General features: G+C 44.0%; 1 protein-coding gene across 3 annotated transcripts in view; it reads left to right on the top strand.

Moving 5' to 3' along the window:
- dnah6 (dynein, axonemal, heavy chain 6) overlaps window positions 1-17,575 on the top strand; it is a 554,194-nt gene that overhangs the window by 296,332 nt on the left and 240,287 nt on the right. For all 3 annotated transcript variants that reach the window (XM_068030693.1, XM_068030691.1, XM_068030692.1), the window contains 2 exons: window positions 943-1,095; window positions 16,991-17,131. In XM_068030693.1, the coding sequence (XP_067886794.1) occupies window positions 943-1,095; window positions 16,991-17,131 (294 nt within the window). The remainder of the gene's footprint in view (window positions 1-942; window positions 1,096-16,990; window positions 17,132-17,575) is intronic.

Genomic DNA, 17,575 nt, shown 5'->3' with positions numbered 1-17,575 from the left:
GTTTCCCAGTGTCCAAGGGGAAAATGATGTTTCATGCTGCAGCAAATAAGGCATCAGTCACTCATTTTGTGCACTGATCTGTTGCACACTGACTGATGTTCTCACTGGTACCAGGAAAGAACCTGAGGATAGATTTATTCCAAAGGTGTACATCTAGGGGTTCAAGGTGAATGGCAGTAGATGCTCCATGTGCTCTAAACAAAGTAAAACAGTACAAAAAGTGTCACAATACATTTTATTTTCTCAGAGGGCATAAGCATTATTCAAATTGTTTCTCCTCAGCTTACGGTTTCTAATTGCTTAATTTATATCAGCCTTCCCAACCATTCTTGGCAGCCTAAAAATAACAAAAGGATCTTGGAGGGATGCTTTTTCTGCCACTCCCAGGGGTCTTGCACACCCAGCTCAAACCATAACGTAACCTTGCACATTTTTTAGGACCGGTCCTTCTAGACTTTTCTGAGCAAGAATCATCTGGCCTCCAGCTATGGTTAAAATGATGCCCACATGCGCTCCTGCCATGGATGCATATACCTTTTCTGATATGGTGGGTGGTGCACTCTGGCCAGAAATCTTCCTGCCTTCCCCCCCCACCACCACCATATTGGAAGCTTAGGAAACTGTTCAGCAACCAAAAACTGGGTGCTGGATGGCTGAATTTCTAGACCATCGTATTTTCCATATCTCTATTATTTGTACATCTCCCATGAATGTAATATTATCACAACTGAGACATGGCCAGTGCCAATGAGCACTAGTATATTGTTTTGCATGTGACAGACCCAAGACTGAAAAACCATGAGCATAGTTATCGAGAATAATTTGTACTGTGCCAGTTGTTAAGTGTATTTCCTGTCTATGATTGTCTGGTTGGTATAACTGTCTGGTTGGTATAATTGCCAACACACGAGTTTGTGCTTACATGTTATTGTTTCCTAACAGATAGTGGTGGAAGAGTTTCTGGAAGACATCAATAACATCCTCAACTCAGGAGAGGTTCCAAATCTGTTTGAGAAAGATGAGCTTGAGCAGGTCCTTGCTGCCACACGTCCAAAGGCTAAAGATGCTGGAATACCAGAAGGAAACAGAGATGAAGTAAGATTTCAAAAGCACTAATGTGGATACAGCCACTTTAGTCTATGCATATCATATAGTCGATAGCAGAAAGGTGGGATTTTGTGTTGTGCATCAGAATGGTAGGTTGCAGATTTGAATCTTTACCTTCCCTCTATTGGTGAGTTTCTGATAACTGTGGGGTAGCACAGTAATGCAGTGGTTAACAGCGCAGCCTCACAGCTCCAGGGACCCGGGTTCAATTCTGGGTACTGCCTGTGCGGAGTTTGCAAGTTCTCCCTGTGACCGCGTGGGTTTTCGCCGGGTGCTCCGGTTTCCTTCCACCACCAAAGACTTGCAGGTGATAGGTAAATTGGCCATTGTAAATTGCCCCTAGTGTAGGTAGGTGGTAGGGAATATGGGATTACTGTAGGGTTAGTATAAATGGGTGGTTCTTGGTCGGTACAGACTCGGTGGGCCAAAGGGCCTGTTTCAGTGCTGTATCTCTAAATAAAAATAAAAATAAAATCAAAGCTGGGTGACAGCAAGTACTTGAACCACAAGAAAGTTTGGAGATGAATCAATTTGACATATTCTAGTTCAATTTCTGATGGCCATATCATTGCTTGTCCAGTAGATTGTGCTTCCCCGCCAAAAGCATAGAAATGGCATTGGATACTTTGCATGCCAGGTGGAGGGGGGTGGAGTTTCTTGACAATATAATCTGACCTGAGTACTGGCACTGCAAAGGACAATTGTTAGTAACTAGGATGGGAGAAATACCCTTACAATGTCACAATGTTGGGGTAGATTTTAACCTTGCCCAGGCAGGTAGACAGTTAAAATTGCTGGGTAATTTTACCTGCCAATGTCCTGCCTGGATCCCATCATCTCCAATTTTAACCCACTCTTCTGAGCAGCTTGAAAAGGCACCCACTTGAAAATAGCAGGGTCATTCTTTTAATCTGCAGCTCAGGGTCTGGTGATATCATTGATGCCCTAAACACAATTACAATTCCAACCTAACACCACCGCTCAGGCTTTCCTGCTAGGTAATGTCAATTAGAAAGAGTATCAGAAGCAGAAGAAGCCATTCAAGCTAAGTTTATTATTTTACTTTGTGAGGCTAGGAGGAGCCAGAGACTTCCTCCAGGACCACAGAAAAGTTTAGGGCAACCCTGCCCTCGACAATGCCACCCTCATTTTATCAGGTGTCCACCACACCCTCAATCCTCCTGAAAATCCTTGTGCCCACACTTAAGTGCCAGTGGGTAGCCAAGGTCTCCCCAAATTTCTGTTAAGTCCACTTGCTGTATGAAGAAGCAAATCGAACTGCCAATCCATGAATTTGAGAGCATATATCTCTGTTTTTTTAAACAAGAGGCTCTATGTCTGTGTGTTTTTTGTGTGTGCAAAAAAAATAATGATTAGACTCTTGTTGTCATTTTATTTTCATGTTTTATAAATTTCAAAAAGTACATTAAACTCAGACAATGTTTTTTTGCCCATGTAATTGAGTTCAGTTTTATAGTTAAACTGTGAAATATAGCTGAATTTCAAAGCAAACCGCCTCAAATTATCTCTCCTGACTCTCAGCTCTTAGGTTGACAGTGAAAAATTATAAAGATTGTAATTATTAGCAGCAGAAAGAATTATTAACACAGAAAGACAAAAACACAGCTCATTTCCTCATTAAATTTGTTTTTTTTAATCAAATGCATTGAATTCTGTAAGTACTAATTACTGACTGTACTTAGAATGTTTACTGTTTCGCAGCTGTGAGTGACAGAGAGAGAGAGACAGTATATGCGTGAGAGAGAGCAATAGAGGCACAGGACAGAGACACATGTCCAAGAAGTTCAGTGTTTACAGAGATCTCTTAACAAGTGAAAATTTCAGGCTGCCAAACATAGAGTCATAGAGTTATACAGCATGGAAACAGGCCCTTCGGCCTATCGTGTCTGTGCTGGCCATCAAGAACCAAACTATTCTAATCCCATTTTCCAGCACTTGGCCCTTAGCCTTGTATGCTATGGCGTTCCAAGTGCTCATCTAAATATTTCTTAAATGTTGTGAGGGTTCCTGCTTCTACTACCCCTTCAGGCAGTGTGTTCCACATTCCAACCACCCTCTGAGTGAAATACGTTTCCTCAGATTCCCTCTAAACCTCCTGCCCTATGCCTTAAATCTATGCCCCCTGGTTATTGACACCTCTGCTCAGGGAAAAAGTTTCTTCCTATCTAGCCTATTAATGCCCCTCATAATTTTGTATACCTCAATCATGTCCCCCCTCAGCCTTCTCTGCTCTAAGGAAAACAACCCTAGCCTATCCAGTCTCTCATCATAGCTGAAATGCTACAGCCCGGGCAACATCCTGGTGAATCTCCTCTGCACCCTCTCCAATGCAATCACATCCTTTCTATAATGTGGTGCCCAGAACTGTACACAGTACTCCAGCTGTGGCCTAACTAGCATTTTATACAGCTCCATCATAACCTCCCTGCTCTTATATTCAATGTCTCGGCTAATAAAGGCAAGTATCCCATATGCCTGCCTAACCACCTTATCTACCTATGCTGCTGCCTTCAGTGATCTATGGACAAGTACACCAAGGTCCCTCTGACTCTCTGTACTTACTAAGGTCCGGCCATTCATTGTATATTCTCTTGCCTTGTTAGTCCTCCCAAAATGCATCACCTAGGATTGCAACATAAGATTTTCCCAACCAATGCTGTGAGATCCATGCTCTGCCTCTCCCCTTACAGCTGGCAGAGACCATGAATCCTGCAGTGAGCAAATTCTCAGTCAGACTAAACCTCAGATTTGCCTTCCATAGTTCTGCCAACAATAGCAATAACAGCTTGTAATTATATAGTATCTTTAACCAAGGTGAACCTCCCAAAGCACTTCACAGGGGTGTAAATAGACATGCATTGACACAAAGTCAAAGGAGGAGCTATTGGGACATGGGACTAAAAGCTTGGCCAAAGTGATAGGTTTTATGGAAGTTCATAAAGGAAGTGAGAGGTGGAGAGACGTATAAGATTAGGGAGGGAATTGCAGAGATTAAGGCCTGGACGGCAGAAGTCACAGCTGCCAATGGAGGGGTGAAGGAAGTGGGGAATGCACAAGAGGCCATTATTGGAGTAACACAGAGCTGTCAGAGGGTTCTAGTGTTGAAGGAGGTTACAGAGATCGGAAGGGGTGAGTACGTGAAGGGATTTGAACATGAGGATGAGAATTTTAATATCAAGGCTCTGTTGGACTGGGAGTTAATGTAGATCAGTAAGCACAAGGGTAATATGGATGTACAGGATTTGGTACCAGTTAGGATACAGGCAGCATAGTTTGGGATGACCACCTATGTTTATGGAGACTGAAGAGGGGAGCATTGGGGAGGGGAGGTGATTGCATAGTGGTGTTGTCACTGGACTAGTAACCCAGAGATCCAGGGTATTGCTCTGGGGACATGCGTTCAAATCTCACCCTGGTAGAAGGTGGAATTTGAATGCAATTAATAAATCTGGAATTAAAAGCTAGTCTAATGATGGCCATGAAACCATTGTTGACTGTTGTAAAAACCCATCTGGTTCTTTACTGAATAAGTCCTGTTCTATGATAAATTAATAATTTGATGTACAAAATTATGAGGGGCCTAGATAGAGTAGACAGGAAGGACCTGTTTCCCCTAGCGGAGAGGTCAATTACCAAGTGGCACAGATTAAATGTGATTGTTGGAAGGATTAGAAGGGACATGAGGAAAAACGTTTTCACCCAGAGGATGGTGCGTGTCTGGAATTCATTGCCAGGAATGGTGTTGGAGGCAGAAACCCTCAATTCTTTTAAAAAAAGATACCTAGACATGCACCTGAAGTGCTGTAACCGACAAGGCTATGGACCAGGTGGGGAAGGTGGCATTAGATTGGGTGGCTAGTTTTTTTTCCAGCTGACACGGACACAACGGGCTGAATGGCCTCCTTATGTGCCGTAATTTTTCTATGGTTCTGTTGTTCTATGAAATAGTTCAGCCTGGAGGTACCAAAAACATGAATGTGGTTTCAGCACCATATCGGCTAAGATGATATTATGGAGGTAGTCGTAGGTTTTCTTGGTAATGGAGTGGATATGGGGGTCAGAATCGAAGTCGGGGGCAAATAAGATGCCAAAGGGGCAAAAAGTCTGATTCAGCCTGAGACACTGGCTGGGAGGGGAATGGAATTGGTGATTAGGGAATGGAGTTTGTGGTGGGGGCTGAAGGCAGTGGTTTTAGTTTTCCCAAAGTTTACTTGGGTTAGAAATCCCTTCAGCCACTTTTTCTTCATATGCCTGAAATCAGGCATTTTAAACTCAAAACGCATCAGGGACAGAGCTGGTAATTCATTCTTCCCTTTTAACTGACCTCCGCCTGGTTTCCACTGGTCCGGGCCTTAAAATTCCACCAAATGTCTTAGCTTTGATAGAAATTATCGAATCAAAGGGTCTAACTACTCAACTTTGAGAAACTGCAAGTAATGTCATGCATTATTTCGATAATTGGTTTACCAAGAAAGTTTTGAATATAATCAATAATCCAATCACATCTCTACATGTTGCTAACGCTGATGAGCCAATATAGAAAACATGTGCATTACATGGTTGGTATTATGTTCTCTAAGCCCCTTATGGGAAAATAATGTTGTTACGACCGACCGCTCCAGTCAAAACCCCCAATCAAAATATATGATTCTGATTGTGGTGGAAGAAACGCACTGTTAATTCAATCATGTCCCTCCACATATCACCTAACATATAATTTTAAACGTTCCAAATTAAAGAAAGACCCAGCCAAATTGTACCATCTATTAACCCTGAATTAGGCTAACCAAACCAGGTGTCTTTAAATCAACAAATTAACTAAATTCTTAAATGCTACTAAGATATAAACAACAATTAAAATAGAAAAAATTAGAGTCCTTGCACATCTGCGCTCCTGCTGGATGTGGAACAGTACAAGGTTGCTTGACATCCTCACAGCCATCCGATGGGGGAAAAAAAGTTCTTCAACAGTGGAACAGTCCGCGGTCTAATTCAGCAGTAAGTGATGCCTTCCTTCTACAGCGATGAATTTCAACAATTAACAACTCGCAAACACTTTTTAATAAATTTATTTGGTTTTAAAATTTTTGGAGGGATAAAAGATCGTCACAGTCTAGCTTCCCTTCCTTCAGTTTAAATTATCAGAGATCTCTGTTTTGGCTTGACTTTTTAGAATTTTCAGAGAGAATAATAAATAAAGACTAAATTCTCTTCCTTCAGTTTAAATGGTCTAAGAGTCTCCTTAGAGGTGCTAACACACAGCTGTCTGTCTGTTTCTCAGTGTAAGCCAGTTCAAAATTATATTGTAACAACGTATTGCTCGATGTTCAGTCCGAGTGGCTGTATCCCGGGCAATGAGAATGCACTCTTTGAATCGCAGTCTCCGAATGGCTGTATCCCAGGCAACGAGAATGCACTCTTTGAGTCAGCCTTTAGAGCTTGCTGCCTTAAGGCTGTACGGCTCCCTTTCCAGCCTTAAAGGCACACCGCATTCTTCCCGAAAGGAAAACTACAGGATCATGACAATGTGGATATTTTGCTTTGGATTGGCTCTTTTTAGTGAGAGCATTGTTACATATCTGTCAGACACAGAGGAGGCTTCAGAAACTAAATTGAAGAAGAATCTATTCTTCCACAGGGTTTTTATTACTTACAGTATTTTTATAAATTTGTGTCTGTCCAAGGTGAGCACAGTAATAAAAGAAACAAAAGGCCAGATACTCAATGACAAATTAGAACATGAGCTCCCCAAATTAAAACTTGTAAGGCATGTGCCAAAAATGCCTTTGGATGCTGTGTAGTATTCTACACAATGCCATAGAGAGGAGCTGTGAAGTGCTGATGATACAACTGGAGAATTTTCTTCAGTTACAGTTATTCAGTGGCCTCAGGGAATGCACCCGTGGTTTTGTTTTGTCTCCTCAGATGCCTATTCCATTTGACAAATATATTAAAGATGTATGGAAATCACTACTAAGAAATAATATACTTGCCACAGCTTTCAATTAACTGCTGGCGTACTGACCGCTACCTTGCAGAGGCTGAGCGCCAACTCTCAGACACTTCTTCCTACCTCCCCCTGGACCATAACCCCACCACTGAACATCAAACTACTGTCCACAGGTCTGTCACTGACCTCATCTCCTCTGGAGATCTTCCCTCTACAGATTCCAACCTCATAGTCCTGCAACCCCAGACAGCCTGCTTCTACCTCCTTCCTAAAATCCACAAACAGGACTGTCCCAGCAGGCCCATCGTTTCAGCCTGTTCCTGCCCCACCGAACTTATTTCTTCCTATCTTGACTCTATCTTTTCTCCGCTGGTCCAGTCTCTTCCCACCTACAGCTGTGACTTTTCTGACGCCCTACGTCATTTTGACAATTTCCAGTTTCCTGGCCCTATCTGCCTCCTCTTCACCATGGACGCCCAATCTCTCTACACCTTCATTCCCCACCAGAATGGTTTGAGGGCTCTCCCTTTCTTCCTTGAACAGAAGCCAAACCAGTCCCCATTCACCACCACCCTCCTCCGCCTGGCTGAACTTGTTCTCATATTAAACAACTTCTCCTTCAACTCCACTCACTTCCTTCAAGTAAAAGCAGTTGCTATGGATACCCGCATGGGTCCTAGTTATGCCTGTCCTTTTGTGGGATATGTCGAACATTCCTTGTTCCAGTCCTACTCAGGCCCCCTCCCCCAACTCTTTTTCCGGTACATTGATGACTGTATCAATGCTGTTTCCTGCTTCCACCTCGGACTGGAAAACTTTATCAACTTTGCTTCTAATTTCCACCCTTCTATCACTTTTACATGATCCATCTCTGACACTTCCCTTCCCTTCCTCAACTTCGCTATCTCCATCTTTGGGTATAGGCTGTCCACTAATATTCATTATAAGCTCACGGACTCCTACAGCTACCACGGCTACACTTCTTCACACTGTGCTTCCTGTAAGGACTCGATTCCATTCTCCCAGTTTCTCCATCTCTGATACATCTGCTCTGATGATGCACCTTCCACAACAGTACCTCTGATATGTCTTCCTTTTTCCTCAACCGAGGATTCCCTCCTACTGTGGTTGACAGGGCCTTCAACCGTGTCCGGCCCATTTCCCGCACCTCTGCCCTCACACCTTCCCCTCCCTCCTAGAACTGCGACAGGGTTCCCCTTGTCCTCACTTTCCACCCCACCAGCTTCCACATCCAGAGGATCATCCTCTGCCATTTCTGCCACCTCCAGCGTGATGCCACCACCAAACACATCTTCCCCTCCCCTGTCAGCATTCCGAAGGGATTGTTCCCTCCGCGACACCCTGGTCCACTCTTCCAACACCCCCAATACCTCGTCTCCTTCCCATGGCACCTTTCCATGCAATCGCAGGAGGTGTAATACATGCCTTTTTACCTCCTCTCTCCTCACCATCCAAGGCCCCAAACACTCCTTCCAGGTGAAGCAACAATTTACTTGTACTTTCTTCAATTTAGTATACTGTATTCGCTGCTCACAATGCGGTCACTCCTATACTGGGGAGACCAAACGCAGATTGGGTGACCGCTTTGCTGAACACCTCCGCTCAGTCTGAAGGCATGACCCCGAGCAAAGAATCTCTTGTTAAGGATGTGGCAAACTCACAAACTCAGCAGCATTCGGTTGTTATCTGTACTCTTTTTGAGATTATATATTACCCTGACTAGAACAATGTTGAACATTCTAATCCCACAGTTGTTCATCATCCTCTTGATTCATCTCAGCTATAGCTTCCAGTCCCAGTTCCTTAGGGATTTACTTAGAATTCCAACGGGTGGATAAACCTTTAGCCTGTCTCAAAAACCTATTAGTATTCATGCTTGCAATTCCTCTGCTGGAATAATTCAAGTTGCCCAAAGAGTTTCCTTTCAGTGCTCCCAGACACTGGAAAACTCCCTTAAAGTACCACTTTGACCATAAGATTCCAACTCTTAGGAACATAGGAACAGGAGTAGCATTTAGCTCCTCAAGCCTGTTTCACCATTCAGGGATAATGTGGTTGAACTGCCACCTGACTCCACTTTGCACCATATCCCTTAATGCATTTGGATAACAAAAAATTATCAATCTCAGATTTATAATTTACAATTGATCTAGCACCAATTGCCATTTGTGGAAGTGAGTTCCAAACTTCTACCATGTTTTGCATGTAGATGCATTTCATAATTTTATTCCAAAAAGGTCCAGCTCTAATTTTTAGACTATCCCCCACCGTCCTAGGCTCCCCAGCCATCAGAAATTGTTTCTCTCAATCTACCTTATCTATTCCGCTTAATATGTTAAACTTTCAACAAATCACCACTTAACCATCTAAATTCCGGGGAATGCAACCCTAGTTTGTGTAATCTCTCCTCATAATTTAACTTTTAGAGTTCAGGTATCATTATGGTAAACCTATGCTGCACTCCCTCCAAGGCCAGTATATCCTTACTAAGATGTGGTACCCTGAACTGCTCACAGTACTCCAGGTGTAGTCCAACCAAGGCTTTGTACCCACTGGTATTCTAATTTTCTAGATATAAAGGCCAGCATTCCATTAATATTTTTGACTATTTCCTGTACTGTTCATGACATTTGAATGAACTATGCACCTAGATCCCCAAGTCTCTTTGGACCGCCACTGTATCTAACTTTTTACCATTTAGAAGCTACTCTTTTCTATCGTTTTTAGGTCCATAGTGGATGACCTCACATTTGCTTACATTGAAATCTATTTACCACAGTTTTGCCCATTCACCTATCCTATCAATATCTATTTGTAATGTTACGCTTCCATCTACACAGATTACACTTTTACCTATCTTTGTGTCAACAGCCAAATTTGGATATATGGCTTTTGATTCCATCATCTAAGTCATTAATAAATACAGTGAATAGTTGAGGCCCCAACACAGATCCTTGTGGGACACTGCTAATCACATCCTGCCAATTAGAGTACCTGCCCATTATTCACTTTTAGATGCTGGGCCATCTTCCCAGTGTTCCCAGATCCCATGGTTACATGTTAGTGTAAGGATTTTTGATATTTACCTATTTGGTCCAGAAAGAAAGACTTTCATGTATACAGTGTCTTCTGCATCTTCAGAATGTCCCAAAACACTGCACAGTCAGTGTTAGTCACTTGTGTACATTTTTGTTCTCAAAAATATACTTTATTCATAAAATTCTGTAAAAAAAAAAAAAAATACATTACAAAACAGTTCAAAATAGCACCAAGTTGACATTCCAGAAAGTGTAAGGGAAATCAATTTTCTTCAATACAGGAGTGAGTTGCCTCACAACCCTTCCATTCCGTTTTACATACAATGTACATTTTACAACAAACCAATATTTGGTGTATACAGCCCAAGGGGTTTTCCATGGGTCCAGCTCGTCGGTTCACTCTGGTGGGAGGACCTTACACGGTGGTCTTTCCTCATTTGAGCCTTTGCGGTGGCTGCCCCAGGCTTTAGTGTGTCCTTCAGCACGTAGTCCTGGACCTTGGAAGTGCCAGTCTGCAACACTCAGTCGTACTCAACTCTTTGGACTGGAAGACCAGCAAGTTTCGGGCAGACCAAAGAGCGTCTTTCACTGAATTGATAGTCCTCCAGTAGCAGTTGATGTTTATCTCAGTATGCATCCCTGGGAACAGCCCGTAGAGCATAGACTCCTGTGTTACAGAGCTGCTTGGGATGAACCTTGACAAAAACCAATGTATCTTTTTCCACACCTGCTTTGCAAAGGCACATTCCAGAAGGAGGTGGTCAACAGTGTCTTCCCCACCACAGCCATCTCGAGGGCAATGTTTGGTGACGTTGAGATTCTGGGTTTGCAGGAAGGATCTAATGGGGAGGGCCCTTCTCACCACAGCCAAGCTCTGTCTTGGTGCTTGTTTGAAAGTTCTGGTGATGAGGCATTCTGCCAAATGACTTTGGCACTCTGCTCAGGGAACCATCCGACAGGATCCACCATCTCCTTTTCCCGTAGTGCCTTGAGGACATTCCGTGCAGACCACTGTCTGATGGATTGGTGGTCAAAGGTGTTTTTCTGCACAAACTTTTCCATGAAGGATAAGGTGGTACGGCACAATCCAACTGGATGGAGTGTTCTGCGGAAATGTGGCCAGACCCATCCTTCGCAACACTGGGGACAGATTGAACCTCAGCATGTAGTGACACTTGGTGTTTGCGTACTGGAGGTCTACACACAGCCTGATACAGCCGCACACGAAGGTGGTCATCAGGATGAGGGTGACGTTGGGTACGTTTTTTCCGTCTTTATCCAGAGGTTTGAATGTCATGTCCCTCTGGACACGATCCATTTTGCATCTCCGGATAAAGCGGAAAATGGCTCGGGTGACGGCCACGGCGCAGGAGTTGGGTATGGGCCAGACTTGCGCCACATACAGCAACAACGTGAGCGCCTTGCATCTGATGACCAGGTTCTTACCCACAATGGACAGAGAACGCTGCTCCCACATGCTCAGTTTATGTTGTACCATGGCTACTCGCTCCTTCCAGGTTTTAGCGCACGCCCCGGCCCTTCTGAACTATATCCCCAGCATCTTCAGGTAGTCTGACCTGATGGTGAAAGGGACAAGGGATCAGTCGGCCCAGTTCCCAAAGAACATGGCCTCGCACTTGCCGCGATTTACTTTGGCTCTCGAGTCCGGTTCGAACTGGTTGCAGATGCTCATCAGTCTGCGAAAGGACAGCAGATCAGTACTGTGGCCATGATTGTAATATAAGCAAACATGGAAGCCAGTTTGCCCGCAGCAGGGTACCATGCCAGTCATAATCACATAATCTGCTTTTAGTGATGTTGGTCAAGGGATAAATGTTAGCCAGCACTCTGGGAGAAGTCCCCTGCTCACGCAAGATAATTTTGTTTAATTTATGTTATGATGCTGTTGTAAAATTAAATTCAGTTCACAAAGGATTTACTCCTACAGACACGCAAGCTATCGGGGGATGTTGATAAGGGTCATTAGTCGAATACCAGATTTATAACATTTATTAAAAAAATTGTGCATTCTTACATACCAGATAAGTTTGGAGACAGTGAGGAGTCATCCAGCAATTCGAGTACTATTTTCAGTTCTAGGCCACAAAATTCAGCTCCATTGCACCAGTAGGTTCAGTGCCACAGGTGCCGATTTAGGTGAGAAATGGCAACCAGTGCTATTTAAAGGGATCCATCTAACTTGCAGGTTAGTCGCTTATTTCTATCTACTGGCTGTTGCAGAGTTTGTAGGAATGCTGACTTGCTAGAAGAGTTCAAAAATATTGGTAATGTCAGCAGGGAATGGTGCTGGGCTTTGGGAGGGCATTGATTGTTACTGAGTACATCAGTTGTTCCCAGTTATGTGGGCTATAATTGCAGTCCCTCTTGGGCTGCAGCACCAGAGAGTGATAGATCAGAGGCAGCAAAGAAGACAAAGAGGGCTTACCTACCTATGATCTTCAGGGAGCATTTCTTCCTGCACTTAAGCCAGGAGCAATGGTTGTGCTGCACCAAGGAGGTGATCACAGAACCATGCCACCTCTTGGAACCAAACCTGCAGCCTCAGAACAAGGCAAGGACACCGCTACAAATGGCCGTCAAGGTGACTTTACCAGTGGGTCCTTCCAGGCTGGAACAGGTGACATAGTGCCATCCATCGCCGCATCTGTGTACCAGGAGAGGCGACTTCATTGCCTTCTCTCTAAATAGAGAGAAAGAGGACAACCGTGTACATGGATTTGCCAGGATAACGGGCTTCCTCATGATGCAGAGTGCCATCGACTGCACACTTGCAGACTCAGCCAGCAATTGAGGCCGGAGAAAAAGATAAGTGGGGTCAGGGCTCACTGGGCCCAATCAGCCAGGCTCCGGTGAAATGGGGGTGGGGGCAGTAGTCGATAAAGAGGTGGGTGGGGGGCGGAGTAGCGTGGATGTTCCAGTGGTGGCTGCCAATGCTGCTGGGAGGGTCCTGTATGGGGTCAGGGTGCCCGATCAGGAGGGTGTCCCCCCAAGCCCGCAAGAAGACCACCAGGTATTACTGGCCAGCCTCCCCAGGAGGCGAAGTGCCCATCTGCCCACTTAAGGGCCTCAGTTAGCCTAAGGGCAGATGGGTCGCCTGCCTCCTCACCTTCCCCGCCGCTGATAAGATACCTCCGGGGGTGGGTAGGGGACAGGCACAGCACCCCCTGCCATCCCAACCAATTTAGTATCCCCCCCTGCCTCCCACCCCTGGGGTGGGAGGGGGAGGGATTGGTGGGGGGGGGGGGGGCGTAATATTCAAGCCATGATTCTTTCAACTTTTGTGAGTCTGCTGTACCAGCAATCTCCAGTCACCAGGTCGAACCTGTGGGTGCCTGCTCAGTGACCACAGCTATCCACTCTAAACCTGGCTGATGATAAAGCCCCTCCACAAACCACCTCACCTGGCTAACATTCATACAATGAGAGCCATGCTCCAACAGGGAAATCATTGAGCAGACCATCAGGGTGCTGAAGCAATGATTCTAAAATGTGGACCACTCAGGAGGAGTCCTCCAGTACCTACCGGACTGGGGTGTCCCAATTTGTGGTAGTCTGCTTTATCTTCCACAGCTTGGCCATCATGAGGGCACAGCCCTTCTCACTATTAGTTTGGCGACCAACAGGAGGAGGAAGGGAGGAGGCAGCCTGCACATTCATGTTCCAGATGGCTGTCCGTCAGCACATCATCAGACTCCAGTTCCCTGAATGAAACCCCAAACCCCATTGTTCAATAGTCTGCCACCTCACCAGCCCTCTGTGGCAGGCCATCACAGTATCCTCTTGGCTACAATCCTGAAATAAACATCACTACAGGACAAACATTCCATACCAACTTTATCCAACAACACATTCAATATTCCATACAATACTCAGCTAAGCATCCTTGTACATTCCCTTAGAGCCTGTCTTACTGGTGCCTTTGCTGGCCTAATGCTTCTATGCACGCTACCCGAGTGGCTGCAGCATGGCTGGTAGAAGGCTGCTGATTCAGCAGCATGTTCTGCACTAGGCTGTACACCACAATCATGGAAATGAGCATGCAGCATGAAGTTTGCATGCTGCCTGCATCACTTTGAATGGACGTAAGGTAATCACGCAAGATGACCCCAGCGCTCAGTTTTGGGGACGATCCAATTGAGCACCTCCCTCATGTTGGAATGGTCTTCAAGCAACAGGGGGGCTTAGCTAATCAGAAGGATAGTTTTCTTAACTTCCATAGTCAGTTTCAAGCTGATAACTTCCATTGGCAGTTTAGCAAGCCAATCTGAGAAGGATCACAGGCCAGCCTTTATTTGACCCTCTCTCTTGCAAAGTCAGTACTGGGCAGTTTTATCACCTGATTCCTTGAGGAAAAGGGGGAAGAAGAATAACTGCACCTCTTACAAAGGGGGCCCTGAGGGCACTGTAAAATTCATTCTGGGATAGGGGCTGTCAGTGGACCAGCAAGTTGCACCAGATTTACCAGCTTCTCATTTAAGTCAGGCACTCGAGAGGTAACTAGGTGCCTGCCATTTCCATATAAAATGGAGCATATAAAATCTCGATGGGGTGAGTCATAGTCCGAAGTCTTGGGTTGCTGCACCTCAGTACTTATGCAGGGATGTACCCTAACATTTTTGGCCTTGTGTGTTTCTTAAAAAAATGTTCATGATATGTTTACAGCACATAAAGTCTTGTGAAATGAATTTTTCTAATGTTCCTTCAGGGCCAAGCAAATAATTAACCTAGCATTTTATTACTTTAGATACAAAATACTGCTTGTATGTTTATTTAATAAATAAAATTCCCATGGCAATCATTAGTAATCAACAAATTGTACATGCAACAATTGAATTGGTTTTACTTGCATTGGAGTCATTGCAATGCTATGGTGCAGAACATCCATACAGCAGTGTGATTTAGAGTTCCGTAATCATCCGTGTCTCCATGGCCGTCCATGTCTCCGCTATAAAGACATGCAAACGCGACATGAAATCGTGTGACATTGATCACGAGTCGTGGGAGTCAGTTGCCAGCATTCGCCAGAGCTGGCGGGCAGCCATAAAGACAGGGCTAAATTGTGGCGAGTCGAAGAGACTTAGTAGTTGGCAGGAAAAAAGACAGAGGCGCAAGGGGAGAGCCAACTGTGTAACAGCCCCGACAAACAAATTTCTCTGCAGCACCTGTGGAAGAGCCTGTCACTCCAGAATTGGCCTTTATAGCCACTCCAGGTGCTGCTTCACAAACCACTGACCACCTCCAGGCGCGTATCCATTGTCTCTCGAGATAAGGAGGCCCAAAGAAAGAAGAATCATCCAATCAATATTCATGGATCACATATCTCCAGTATTGCACCTATGTTCCTTGTAGTTCAGAAAAATTAAAACTATTATTTCTTTCTGTATTTTGGAATTTCGAGACAATCTACTGTAAATATACTTGGGGAAGATTTTTAATAAAGGGTTGTGTAGTGTTACTATAATAATATACCCAAATCTGAGGCCTTACTCTTTCTATAAATCAATAACATTAAATGGGAAAATGTGGAATGAAGAGAACTCCACCAAACATACATATTATGCCAAAATTGGAGCATGCCCATCCTGTTTACACTCTTGCTGCTAATGACACTCATGGAATAAATTTACACATTTGTCCCATCTCCTGAAGTTTATGAACCAAAACTGTTCAATAGAAATTCAGTTTTACAGTCCAGTTTATTTGTTGTTCAAAAGAGGCATTCCACAAATCCCTTCATCCCTGGGCCCAACAGCACAAGAACCATTTTGTCCTGCACAGAATTTGATCATTTTGTGCTTATCTTCATAATTTAAAATCTATTTTCCTTAACCAAGTAGTTATGAAGTTCCTTTTTAAAGATGTAAAGTGATTTGCCATTTACTGCTTTTGTTGGGAATCTTCTGCATAGCGATGCTGATAGTCCTTTCTGCAGTACTTGGGAAACATTCATAGCAAAGCACCATGTTGGGGGAAAATGAAGTGATAGCAACATTACATCAGGATTCTGCCTCATTTATGTTGTCCCAGGATTTCCGAGGCTTCTCCCGACAGATGGCCCTAGGCCTCACTGTGCGACTGAAGGGCATCCATTTTGATGGAGCAGCGTAAGAAGCTGGTATTGGATTCTGACTGATGTTAGACCTCTTGAGATCAGAAAGTTTAAGGGGACCAGGCAGAAAACCAAAGTAAGGTAGAAACCTTTCTCTCACTGCTTTTGGGACTGGAGGCCTTCTGGCTTTTGTCCTCCCAAGGGTCCAATGCTAGCAGCCAATTGACGCCATTTGCCAATGTTGATCATGCAACAAGGTCATCCTGATGACCCTGCACCTGCCCTACTTCTGGGCAGGGGTGGAAGGGGAGTATCGGCACTATGTACTACTGTATGTTAGTACTATATGTTAGTTTTCTACTCCTTTTTTCTGGTTCGGCAGTTTTAATTATTAGGTGTACCTCTATCTTTACTGGACTTGGCTTTCCATAAGGGCCATCTTCTTAACAATCATGCAATACTAGTTGTAATGGAAGAATAATATGGCACATTCTTTTCTATTGGTGTTTACTGGTGTCACTATGCAATAAAATTAAACTGTTGGTTTCCAGACTCTAACAGCCGAGAAAGTAATCAGAAGCATTTTATAGGTTTTAAGGCATTTGTTTTTAATAATTTCTGCAATTAAGTCATTCATTTTGGCCAATTAATTCACTTAATTTCTCACAAGAGATTTTTTCCTCAATAGGCACTTGATTTATTATTATGCAGTCAGTATATAATTAAGAAAATTCAGTATGTATGGGGACAAAATGCATCCATTAATTGGACGTCTTTTTTCAGGTTTTTCAATTTTTTATAAACCGTGTTCGGCAGAAGCTGCACATTGTACTGTGCATGAGTCCTGTTGGTGATGCATTTCGAGCTCGATGTCGAATGTTTCCATCCCTTGTAAACTGCTGTACCATTGACTGGTTTGTGCAGGTATGCGGTAACAGCTGGTCTGCTAAAATGTTACTAACCTCTATCAACCCTCATATTTAGACATTTCATTTTTTTAAAAAAAATGGAAAACATAGATCTGTATTTAAAAACAATCTTCATCTTTTTACCATCTCCCCTGCACACTGAAAAGCAGGGGAGTAGGCAGGCAAAATTTATATCTGGAAATCTATTGTCCAATGGTCGCCCAAAGCCCTCCCAACTCTAAGTGGGCAGCCAACACTTCTGCTGCAATAAAGGGCTTATTTAATTATTTAAATTGTAGTTCTATGCCTATTGTAGGTCCTGATGCAGTTTTCAGGTCCTGGATGTTGAAAGGCTTACCCAGTGATCCTTAAAAGGACCATTGTAGCCCACTCCAAAAAGGGTGCCATTGATTTTTCTTGGCCCAGTATCTTCCCACCTGTTGCTACCCACTCCATTTCC

The sequence above is a fragment of the Heterodontus francisci genome, chromosome 4, assembly GCF_036365525.1.
Source record: "Heterodontus francisci isolate sHetFra1 chromosome 4, sHetFra1.hap1, whole genome shotgun sequence".
In the NCBI taxonomy this organism is placed as follows: Eukaryota; Metazoa; Chordata; class Chondrichthyes; order Heterodontiformes; family Heterodontidae; genus Heterodontus; species Heterodontus francisci.
Note: the sequence above shows the minus strand (reverse complement) of the source record. Positions and strands in the feature narration are given on the sequence as shown.